Source organism: Callospermophilus lateralis, chromosome 17, assembly GCF_048772815.1.
Source record: "Callospermophilus lateralis isolate mCalLat2 chromosome 17, mCalLat2.hap1, whole genome shotgun sequence".
Lineage (NCBI taxonomy): Eukaryota > Metazoa > Chordata > Mammalia > Rodentia > Sciuridae > Callospermophilus > Callospermophilus lateralis.
The window spans coordinates 42879481-42892072 of record NC_135321.1 but is presented as its reverse complement, the minus strand read 5'-3'; the positions used below and the strand labels follow the sequence as shown (position 1 = coordinate 42892072).

Sequence of the window (12592 nt, the reverse complement as noted above, 5' to 3'; positions counted from 1 at the left end):
GACTCAAGGAGCCCCAATCTCCCTGAAGTTCAATCTGCTACGGGAGGCCTGAGTGGGCCCATGGAACTTGGGCAGAGGGTAGGGTGGAAGATTGGCTCAGGTTGGAGACATCTGGGCCATGATTGCACACACTCCATTAAGGATAGGGAATATTATTTCTGTCAAGGTCATTAGGTCACCAGCTCAGCAGGCCTTCCTGGACTCCAGAGCACCAGGAGGTTCCAAGCACCATGCCAAACCATTCTCACACCCTAAATGCAGAGGAGAGTATGGGGGAGCATAGTGTGCCTCTTGTCCTCCAGCCTCGGGGGATGTGGGGCAGATACTGAAAAACTAAAGCAGCCTCTTTCTTGGTTTCCCAAGGCAGGCTGTGATTTTGATTCCCCAGCCTGACCACAGCCCAACTCAGTTTCAATGTTCTTCTCTCTGATTCCATGTGTGCTCCACAGGTTTTCAAACTTAAAACATGAGGCTGAGAAAGAAATAAAAGTTATTTTTGCTTTTTCTGTGTTTGTGATGCTTGGGGCTTTATAAAGCATATAGGACCCGCACCCTGGTCTGGTCTACTATATTTGTGCTACATTTGAACTTAACTCTAGCTCCAACTTCTCAAAATTTCTTGGGGACTTTGGTTCTGGATCAGTGCTAACAAGCTTACACAGTGATTATGATGCACAGCCAGGGTGAATAATCAGTGCTAACAATAGGGGAGGATTTTCTGTGCTCAACAGTCTGAGGGGGAGGTGGAATTGAGGTGACTAAGATTTCCAGCTCATTATGGGTTCAACTGTTTCTCCCCCAAAAGATATGTTGCAGTCCTGACACCCCGTCCCTGGGAGTTTGGTCATATTTGGAAGTGGTATCTCTGCAGTCATAATCAAGTTCTGATGAGTTCGTTCTGGCTGCATCCTTACAAAAGGGGAGTCACACAGGGAGGACAGAGGCAGAGACTGGAGCACTACAGCCACAGGCAGAGGAGCTCCAAGGATTGCTGGAGCTGGCAATCCTGGGAATCTAGGAAGTGGGAGGGAAGAAGTTCCTTTCAGAGGGAGAAGGCACCTTGATTTCAGACTTGCAGTCTCCAGAACTATTAAGGCCACACGTATCTGTGTTTTGGACCACTCAGTTTGTGGTCCTGTGCCATGGTGATGCTAGGAAACTCAAAGGTAGATTTCAAGACACACTGACAGACTGGCCCTTCTGAGCTGGGTGATTAGAGCCAGCTATCTTCAACTTGGAATATTCTCCACATCATGCACATCTCCCCACAGGAAAAGGAGCCTCCTATCCAGTGTCCCTCTCCGTCACCTGGCTTCACAAACACGAGGTATTAATTCAGTATGGGCTCCAATATCTACTATATAAAGAAACATAAACAGAAGGTATTAATTTACTAGACATTTCCATTGTCTACCATAGAATAAGGCATTTTTTTCCAAAAGTTAAATGAAAGGTTTTTACATTTTAGTTTTCCTATTCTCATGATGATGACCATATTTTAATTTGGTTTTTGAAATTATTTTGGGGTAGCATTTTTAAGGTATTCTCTTTAATCTACCGTGGTGAAAATTATGCAGCAAAAACCTATAGGAGATTTCATCTCCACGAGTAACATTTTCCAGACAGGAAATGATTGCAGCGTTGAATTGCCAAAGAGACAGCTTTAAAAAAAAAAAAATGGGTCATGCATTCATCCCTTTCTGGGACCTAAGCTGCCAAGCAGTTCGCTGCTCATTTTTGTCCTCTTCTCGTAAACAAGCTACATTAACAAGTTACTTTAAAAATGCATACTAATTTCCCCAGTGAATTACACAGAAAAGAATCCAAGGCTCCCTCCAGAGGACTCAAATGGTTGTTTGTTCTCTGAGTTCAGGTGTGGCAAATAAGCTGGGAGCTAAAAATGTACATTGGCTATTGGCCAACAGGCTGGAGCTTCCCTCCTCCCCAGCCCTGATTTCTCACATTGGTACACAACTCATAGCCTGCCTGGTGGAAACAAAGAAAAAAGAAGAAGAAAAAAAAAAGACTCGATTTTCAATTTCAATTTAATTACTCAATCTATAGTGCCTAGTGGGAAGGATTTAGGGGCAAGATTAATGCTCAACAGTACTCCGTTTTGCATTTGTCTGATAAAGAATACTGTATTGATTATCCAAAGTGAGTTTTCAAAATGTTTTCCAAGAGCCAAATTCCTTTGGTGGCAGAGTGGTTTGAAAAAGGGGGTGACTCTGGTTTTTGACTCTTTGCCAGGATTGAGATCAATTAGAGGTGTAAGTCGGGCTTTGAATTGTACTGCCAGTGTGTTCTTGAGAGTGGAGAATACATCCCTAATTGGAAGAAAAATGAATAGAAATTCCATGGTAGGATTAGAAATATAAGCTGGTAGACAATGAAGGCACGATACAACTATCTGTTCTGAGAATGACTGTATGAAATAGAAAGATCGCCTTCTCTTAGTTACAGTTCAAAGAATGTCAGTCTCTTTAGCAGCCATCTTGATTGTATCTGGCATCAAATCCATGTTTAAGATTATATGACCAAATATTCTGTTTTGGTGTCTGCATATTCTATTCGTTTAGCCAAATGTACAAAGTAGGTAAATGCAGGAAATGACAATTTGCCTGTAAGAAGTGAATTTAATGTATGTTTTAACCAACTGCTTTTAACTTAATAAATTAACGAGAAAACATCTCTTTATAAGGAAAGTATTCTCTATGTGACTTAAATGAAAAGGGCGGCAATAAATTTTACGGGTTAACTATTGCTCAGGCTTATGAAACTGTTTGGGTACATACAAATAACTGCAAATACGATGATAAAGAGATTAAGTTCAAAGGCAAATAAACGATTTGAAAAGGCCAACCGACTTTATTATACAATGACAACATTCTCAGGTATTAAGTTGGCTGCAAAACCAACATTTATGCTTTTTTTTCTTTTTTTGTACCAGAGATTGAACTCAGGGGTGCTTAACCACTGAGCCACATCCCCAGCCCTTGTTAATATTTTAATTAGAGAAAGAGTATCTCTAAGTTGCTTAGGGCCTGGCTAGGTTGCTGAGGCTAGCTTTGAACTTGGGATCCTCTTGCCTCAGCCTCCAGAGCCCCTGGGATTACAGGCATGTGCTATGCTATGGCTCCCAGCAACGCTGATACTTCTGTTTAAAAGCAAAAAAACACCTAAAGTGTTCAATTTTGTCTACTGCATCTGCAGTAACAGTATATTAGTGAAATGAGCTCTCTATGTTCAAAGTTGGGTGAGATTAGGTTAAAGCTAGAACTCTGGGTAGATTGACAATGGGAACTAGAATTGGAGCTTTCTTTGCAGTACATTAGGTAACTTTGAAAAGTACACCCTTGACTGGCATCAATGTAGATTGACCACTTTTCTCCTTGGCAAGGGTGAGTTATAATTCATGCCAGAGAAGGAAAAATAAATAAGACAAGGAGATTTGTATCTGTGAGTGAAATCTGAGCACATTTTGCTACAGGCCAATGTCTGCATGCTCTGAGTCTAGTTCACAGGCCTGTGGAGACACTGCAGCTAAACTGGCTCACAGAGGGACAAGGCAGAGTGAGTCACTAGGGGGTTTTGGTGCAGACCTCTTTTGGTTTGTGTGGTTGAAGATCTCAAGCCCCTTTAAAGGTTATATAGAAAGGTTCTATACATTTGAAAATAGAAAGAATAGATTAGTAAGAAGATTGGGTAAGAAAAGAGAAGCAGACAGGAAGATGCCGGAGCACAGTGAATGGACATTAAAGATCAGAGAGGGGGGTCACCTGGGGGTGGGTTTCCACTGCCAGGGGCTCAGTCCTTAGCTGCTGAGGAGGGAATGACTTTTAGCTGGGTGAATTAGCACTTGAGAAAAATCCCAAAGGAGAATCACTTTTGTTTAGGTAAAAGTAGGTGAAGATATTTATTTACTGCCATGATGGTATGCGGAGGTCACAGTATAATCAGAGGGACACTTACATGCTACCTGGCAGAGTCTATTTGTCTACTCTTTCCCCATTTTGGGGTAGGAAGAGGTAGAGAGAACGAATAGGGTTGGGGACAGACAAAGAAAGTTGCAGGATCATCCACAGTGGACGAGTTTATTTGTTCTCAAAATCAATAACATGCATTGCTCATATCTAACCACCAGCATAACACTTTCAACATTTATACATGCTTGATCATCAACATTTAAAACAGTTTATGAGAAGTGTGGAAATACCTGGTTGGTACTATGTTCCTGGTATTTTTCTGTAATCACTGAAAAAGAAAGCAAAAAGAATTTTTTTTAGCATGAAAATCAATTTTTTTAAAAAAATGCAATGCTGATTCTTCTCTGCTGTCAGTCAAAACTGCCTTAGCACTCACTGGCTGTCTGACCAAGGGTTTGCGTCACCATATGGACCCTTCAAGTCACTCCAGTTATTGGCTCGTGTGTGTGGGGAGACAGTGAAAACTGAAATAAAGCATGTTAGGCAAAGATAACAGAAAATGAAATCCAATAAGGGTGATCATCAGCAGAATGTATTAAATGTTGGCAAAGAAATGAAGAGATGAAAAGAACCGAAGACAAATTTAAACAACAGCCAGTCACAGGTTTCCAAACAAGGATAACCTGTTGAAGTATAATGCCGACACTGAGCGCAGGGTGCCCTGGGAATAGACAAGGAGACTTGAGGTGGCAGGTGGCAGAAGTGCACCCTTTCAACATGCCTCTTCTCCCTGTGTAGTGAGGGAGACATGATTATCCTTTGTGATTTTCTTCTGGGGACAGGAAAAACCTGTCAGTGGTCTCTTAGTCAGAAAGGACAAAATTCAGAGTTGTGTATGAGAGGCACAAAGGGACATAAAGAACAAGTACTCTAAAACCACCAACCTACATCTTGAGTAGAAGGAAGTGAAATCCTTAGGGAATAGTAAATAACCAATGAATCCCCAGAAAAGAAAAGCAAGAAGAAATCTGGTGGCTCCACAGTGATCTTGTGTTGGTGAACAACTCAGTGTGTTCTATTTTAGTAAACAAGTTCTTTTTTAAAAAAAATGAACTTTAATAATTGACTTCAGTCACATGCAGTTGTATGAAATAATTCAGACAGAGTCCTCATATCCTTTACCCAGTTTCCCTCCATGGTAACATCTTGAAAACCAAGAATGTTATAGAAATGGAGTATACATGGGGTAATATAGACTATATCACATTTGGGAATTGGTGTTTTGTCACTTGGTGTCGTTCTCTGGGTATTCATTTAGGTTGCCACCTGTGTCAGTAGTTAGTGTCTTTTCCTTGCTGATTACTATTCTGTAGTAGGGGTGCATCACCTTTGTTTAGCCATTTACCTGTTCAAGACATGTGGGTAGTTTTCACTATTATGAGTAAATCTGCTTTAAACATGTGTATAGGTTTTTGTGTGAACATGAGTCTTCATTTCTCTATAGTAAATGCCCAGAAGTATAGTTGCTGGGTTGTATGGTAGTTGCATATTTAGTTGTTTAAGAAACTGACAAACTATTTTTTTTAAAAAAAGATGAAAAAATAAATGAAACCTACCATTCAATTAATCAACCAAGCATAAGCATATGCTAAATTTTCCAAGTATTCAGAAAGAGGTGAGGCATCACATGGGAAAGAAAAGAAGCATGAAGAGGGCAGGAAATGGAATGATGGTATTAAGAGTGGGCTAAGGGATCATTATTGGGAAATGCCAGGGGCCAAACTCAAGAGTTTCTAGAAAAAACAAACAACATTTTTCTTCATTTTAAAGGGCACTGTTCAATAAAATACTCTTGATATGTTTTAATATTTGGGTTTGGTTTGGGTTAGATTATATGCAGAGTGTTTAAAGAAGAGGCAAAATGTTTTGAGGGAAAATCTTTTGAACTAGGCAGATCACCAAATTTCAAATATTGGCTCCCCGAAGAAGTGACATTTGAAATGAAATTAGAAAGATGATAAGACATTTAACTTTCCTGAGTACTGGATGTGACAGCAACACTTATAAAGTCTTAGTTTTATTTCACAGGGATGGAGGGAAATCTAGAGGAATTCTGGAGAAAAATGAGAGCCCAAACAATGAAATAATCAGACCTGAGAGATGGAGCTGCCCAGTGAAGTCCAGAAAAGGATTCGGAGCCTGGCATGTAAGGACAGCTGTACCAATTAGTAAGTGTTTGATTTGGGATCAGTTACATACTGCTCTGGCTTATTTGTCCATCTAGAACAAGAGCTCACAATACCCACACCCTCCCAGATTTGAGAGGATTAAAATAAAACCTGTATGAGTTTTGAAAGCAAAAGATGGGAGTGGGGCATTCCGGATAGCAGGGGTCAGAATGAGTAATATCTCAGAGGAAGGCAAGAGAAGGGTGTGTTTGGTGAATTGTGGGGCGTTCTGAGCTGGGTATACAGTCGTTCCCCCCCTCCGCCCATCTGCCCAGTCACTCTTCACAGTTTCAATTATTCATGGTCAACCGGGGTTTATATTAAATGGAAAATTTCAGGAATAAATAATTCATAAATTTTAAGTTAACTTTTATTACAGTATGTTGTTACGAATGTTCTCTTTTATTACTAGTTGCTATTAATCTCTCACTGTGCCTAATTTATAAATTAAACGTTATCATAGGTCCACCAATATAGGAAATGACATACTCTCTATATAGCGTTTGGTACTATCTCCAGTTTTAAGTCCTGGCAGAGCATCTTGGAACACATGCATGGTGAATAAGGGGGTGATGATCGTATAAGCATATGCTGTAGCAGGTGGGACACATGGGGTGTGGGAAGAGGGAAAGAACCAACCCCGGAATGTGGTGTAACTAGAAGTGAAATTGGGGACCTTGTAGGCAAAGGTCTTTCAGAAGAGTCAGCAAAGGTCTTTCAGAAGGGGATGGGGTGACCAAAGCTGTTGTGGAAAAAGGCGGACTGGGCAGTAGTGCAGAAGATGGGTGGAGGAGTGGGGGCAGCGGAGAACAATGGGCATGTCCACTGTCCAGGCAGGAGAGATGAGAGGGGAAGAGGGTCCTGGAGCAGGTGGTGTTCCTGAGGTAGGTCCTGGAGACTGACTGAAGGTGAGGAGTACAGCAACAGGGAGCAGGGACAACACTCAAGTTTTTAGCTAGAGGATCTTTTAGTTTAAGGATGTGACTTGAGACACAATAAGAGAAGGAACAGAATTTAAGGAGAAATTATTGAGATTAGTGCCCTAAATTAAAATGAAGTTACCTGTAGGTTATGGAAGCTGATGGGACAATGATGGTAGGTTCAATAATGGACCCCGCCCCCAAATGTCCCCATCCTAACCATTGGAACCTGTGAGTATGGAACCTTACATGGCACAGGGACTTTGTAGATATGATTAAGTTGAGGATCTGGAGATGGGAAGATGATCTTGGGTGATCCAGGTGTGTACGATGTAGACACAAGGGTCCTTCCCTATCACAGAGGGAAGGAGGTCAAAGGCTGAGAGAAGACCATGAGATGGTGATGGCAGCAGGGGTCGGAGTGGCTTAGTGCTGGAAGTGTACCATGAGCCCAGGACTGCGGGCAGCCTCTGGAACCTGAAAAAGGGGAGGAAGGTGTGTCTCCCTGAGAGCCTCCAGAGGGAAGGCAGCCTGGCCAACACCTTTGCCTAGTGAGATCCATCTGAACTTCTGACCTCCAGACTGGAAGATTCACAGATTTGTGTTGTTTTGAGAGAATCAGGTTGGTGGTGCAATTGGATCTCTGTGTCTGAGTTCCAAATCCATAGTTTCAGCTAATCATTGTTAAAATTTTTTTTTGGAAAAAATGTGCATCTGTCCTGAACATGTAGTGACTTATTTTTTTCTTGTCATTATGCCCAAAGTAATACAGTATGGCAACTGTTTACATAGCCTTCATTGTATTAGATAGTATAGATAACCTAGAAATGATTTCAAGTCTACAGGAAGATGTGTATAGCTTATATACAAATAGTACACCAATTTACCCGAGGGACTTCAGCATCTTCAGATTTGGATATCCTAGGGGGTTTCTGGGACAATTCCAGTGGATACCAAGGAATGACAATAATTTCTTATAGCAGAAAAAGGAAACTAATTCAAACAGGATCTCATGTTCTGTATTGACCATTTCTTCAGGGGTACTGAGTAACTGCTCTGCACTTGGCCCAACCAATGTGATTGGTCTTGGGGACACAGATTTCTAGCAATATGCTGCCATTAACCATCGTTATATTCCCTTTCAACTTATGCAGAAATATGTCATTGCCAACACAGGACCACAATTTCAATTGATTTGTGGCTAGCCTTTTTCTTAACAGAGTTTAGAATAGCTTTTATATCTGCATCTTTTTGGATAGGTATGTTTGAGCAAACGCTTAAAATATGGTAAAGACAAGAAATTAAATGTAAGTTTAGAGATAAAACTTGCCATGTAGGTAAAGGAATCAAAATAATGAGACCTTCAGAAAATGGGTAGAATTGGAGAGATCCATGAAAATGACTGGTGGGACTAGAGGGTCGGGTCGGAGGGAAACAGTGTGGCTGACCTGAGAACCAGCCCGTTTCTTTATGTTTGAAGCAACAGACAACTGGGCAGGAGCATGGCTCCTCAGCAGAGGTGGGACATGAAGGAAGAGTCAACTGGTGGTGGATAGATGGAACAAGATAGGGAGAGAAATGGCAGAATAAGTAGGAGGCCTTGGTGGGATGGATAAACTAGATGGTGGCTTGGGGCTTAGACCAGGAAGTTAGAAATAGGAAGGAAGATCAAAGGCAAAATCAAAGAAAGCATGTTGAAGAAAAGTTTGAAAGTAGTTGACAACACATGGATATAGGAAATAAGGATCCAAAAGAGTGATATCATGTGTTATTTATTCATTTAGGAACAAATATCATTTGAGTAGTGTTATGGCTTGGATCTGGCCTAGGCTCATGTGCTAGGCTAGGCAGGAATGTTCAGAGGTGAAAAGACCAGATCATGAGGGCTCTGGCATCATCACTGGATTAATCCATTTGATGGATTAATACTTTGAATGGATTACTGAGAGATGTTGAGAACGATAGGGCGCTGGGGCATGACTGGAGGAAGTGGCCCCCTGGGGTTATGGCTTCGAGGACTCTATTTTTCCCAGACCCTCTCTCATCTTTCTCTCTGCTGCCTGCCTGCCATGAAGTGAGCAAGTTTCCTCTTGCTATGCCCTTCCACCATGATGTTTCTGCCTTGGAGGCAGCCTACCACAGACTGAATCTTGAAACCATGAGCCAAAATGAATCTTACCTTCTCCAAGTTGTTCATGTCGGGTATTTTGGTCATAGTGATGAAAAAAGCTGACCAACACAAGCAGCTACTATGTGTCTTATGTGGATACTAAACCCTGGGGACTCAAACTGTGAACAAGGAAGTTGCTGCCAAATGGCTTGCTCCTACTCCCAAAGAGCTCTGTTTCTTCCTCCTCTGGGACATTGTCTACTTCTATACTGTGACCCACAGTTAGCATGACCCTTTCTGTAGGGATGCTTAAACTGCTTTGAAAATGCTACATGTCAAGTGTTGAAATAGGGGAAGGAAAAGGAGTTAAGGTCATTAATCTGCTCCCCTTTTTTTCCTGGGGAGCAAATAAACCTGTTATTTATGTATGTAGAGGAATTTGATATTCTATATCAGTGGAATGCTGGCGTCTCACACCCCCCTCCTCCCCATCAAAGAATATTTTAAAAAGGAATCTGAGCCTTTGGGGTCGAGGACAGATATGGCAATCTGAAACAGGGCAGATTTAATAACTCAGTGAAGTAGAACTTTGTCTTTACATTGCAAAGGGGCACAGAGCAGCAGTCATCACTTATAGAAAGGCACAGGGACCAGATAGGAACGGTCCACCTGTATCTACAATTCAGGCCACTCTGTCCTCAGCTGCTACCTTGTTGAGCCCATCAATGTCTCTCCCTGAACTTCAACTTTCGCCTGCTGGGCTCTCCCTGCTTGCATTCTGGCTTTCTTCAAACCTCTTCCTATGTCTCATCCTCTGCTGGGTGGTGGCAAGCTGAACTTGATAGCTCAAGTTGCCTATCTCTCCCATCTCACCCTAAGGCTGTTCCTTTTCCTCTGCTGGCCTCCAATCACTTTGGTTTTATGTCTGTTTCTAGTCCTCTAAGGCCTCTGGTCCTTTGCATAAAGTGTTTTCTCTCCAACTGACAGGGTTGGCTCTTTGTATTTTTTTTGGTTTCCGTTTAATATTCAGAGCTGGGGATTCTTCCCTGTCATACCATCTCTTGTGATTCTTGATCTCAGCCCATTGCTTCTCCCATACCACTTAACATAATTTGCCATTATTTTATTTGTATGTTTGTTGGCTTTTTTGCTTGCCTCCTATAATGTCAGGGTCTGTGTTCATTTTATTTATTGTGTATCCCCAGGATCAGCCCAGTGCTGGCTTCTCTCAGGTAGTCAGTGCATATTTGCAGAATAATCAGCAGCATGTTCAGTGGGTGCAGCTTGTACAAGCCTCCAACATGTTGAAGGCAGCTACTCTTGACTTCTACTTCCTCATAAAAGGAAAGGTTCATGGGTTAAAAAAATATTAGAGGTCCCATGATGGGGCTCCAAGTTGACCTCTGTTGAATCTTGGACCATACTGAATACTTTGTTTTGTGATGGCAGCACTCTTTTGAATTAGTTCCTAATTTACTTTCCAAGAATTTTTACGTGTCCTAGCAATGGGGATCTAAAAGTTCCCCTATTTTATAAACATCTTTAGTATGATTAATTCTCTATTAAGAACAAACAAACATTCCAATTTCTGGCAAAGGAAGCTAAAGATTGAGAGTTAAGTGTAGATAACTTAGAAGATTGTGGTTTTTACTTTTATTGAGGATCGAAAATGTTATAAATTGTCTTTTTAGCTTAATTTAGGCAAGCTTCCACTTTTTTTCTTTTACTAATCTGCAGTTTACTAAAATAAAGTTTTCTGGCCCAGCCACAGCAGGCATAGAAGTTTCCTTTGAGTTCCACTGTGTACTACCTATAAGTAGAAAGCCCTGGGTGGTGGCAAGCTGAACTTGATAGCTCAAGCAATGGGTAGGTAACCCGAAATACAAACCTGGCTTGTCTGGGGACACGCTGGGTCCAAGTTTTCTTGGCAAAAGGCCAGAGGGAGTCCTGCATTCAGGGTAGGTGTCTGCTTCTATGAGGAAGTGGTGGGTGACTGCAGGTGATATGTGGGGCAGGGAACATGTCCATGCTTTGGAGGGACTTGGTTATCGGATTGTGTATAATTCAGGCAACAAAGTGGGAGAACTGTTGCTGGGAGACTGAGGGACGAGCCCTGAGCTGATTCAGAAGTTGGGAATGAAGGGAAGGGAGCGGGGATGCAAATAGGAAAGACAGGAGAATGAATTGGATATAACTTTCCTATGATCATATATGTATATAGGACCAGTGTAGCTCCACATCACGTACAACCATAAGAATGGGAAGTTATACTCCATGTGGGTATGATATGTCAAATTACATTCTACTAACAAAACAAAAAAAAGAAAGAAAAGAAAGTTAAAAAAAATAAAGAAGTTGACAGGGCAGTCTTTTAGTGACTGTGGTCGAGAATCCGAGGGACTTGGGAGCGAGACAGTTCATTTCTGTGAATAAGAGAAAATGATCTTTTTTCTTTGAGCTATTAAAATTATAGTAAATTAAAATATATCATATTATTTTGTAGCCCTAGTGGTTTTTGAATGGTGCTAATGATCATGTATTTTTCTTGCTTATGGATCATCTCATCTACATCTGGTGGAGATGTAAATGTTCATTGGTCCATGCAAGGAAAAAGAAGGGAATTCCGACTTCAGTAAAACCTAACTCATCCCCCAATTTATTCAAATCATATTTGAAAAAGAGAAATGGAATTAAGGGGGATAAATTTTAACAGTGCAAAGCCTCTGCTAGTAAAAGATTAAGGGGTCTGTGGCTTAGCATCTTTTAATTATTTTTTTTTCTTTTTGCATCTTGAATATACAGTGTTTGAAATCTCTGGTTGGATCAACATTATTTTGCTCAGAGGTTTGTGGACTTTGCATACTGATTCTTTCCTGTTTCCAAGTACATTTGCTTTTAGGCTATTTTTATTCACTTTAAAGGAATTTTAATAACTTTCTGTTGACAGCATGGACAGCTGGTCTTGAGAATTAAAGAAAATTCACTTGCTGACTGAGGAAGGAAGTGACATCAATGAGCTTCTAAAGTCAGCCCAGAGGGGGAAATTGGCTTGTGAGAGAGTAGCCTTTCAATGCACTGTATTTATCGAGCGATGCCTTGAGATGCAAATTGCTGTATCAATCAAACCTATGGTGCCTACCTCCAACCAACTCCGTGCAAACCGAAGGAACAATGCCCTGAAACGCTGAGAAGAAAAAGGATGAGGGGTGCAGGAACCCAGGGGCGAAGTGAATTACGGGCGCTCAGGATGCTGCCTGGCTCAGCTGATACTTCATTCTCTGTCAAGCCTCAGTTTCTTTGTCTAGAAAATGAGTTTGATGTAAACTGTTGGTTGAAGTCAGTCTGTTCCCGTGACGGATGGGGAAGAAGACCACGAACTAATAGATATAGTGTAGACATGTCATCTTG

General features: G+C 41.3%; 1 protein-coding gene across 2 annotated transcripts in view; it reads right to left on the bottom strand.

The window, feature by feature from the left end:
- The window catches only part of Chst9 (carbohydrate sulfotransferase 9), a 207599-nt gene that overhangs the window by 18546 nt on the left and 176461 nt on the right, over positions 1-12592 (bottom strand). For both annotated transcript variants that reach the window (XM_076837205.2, XM_076837204.2), the window contains one exon: positions 4217-4254. In XM_076837205.2, the coding sequence (XP_076693320.2) occupies positions 4217-4254 (38 nt within the window). The remainder of the gene's footprint in view (positions 1-4216; positions 4255-12592) is intronic.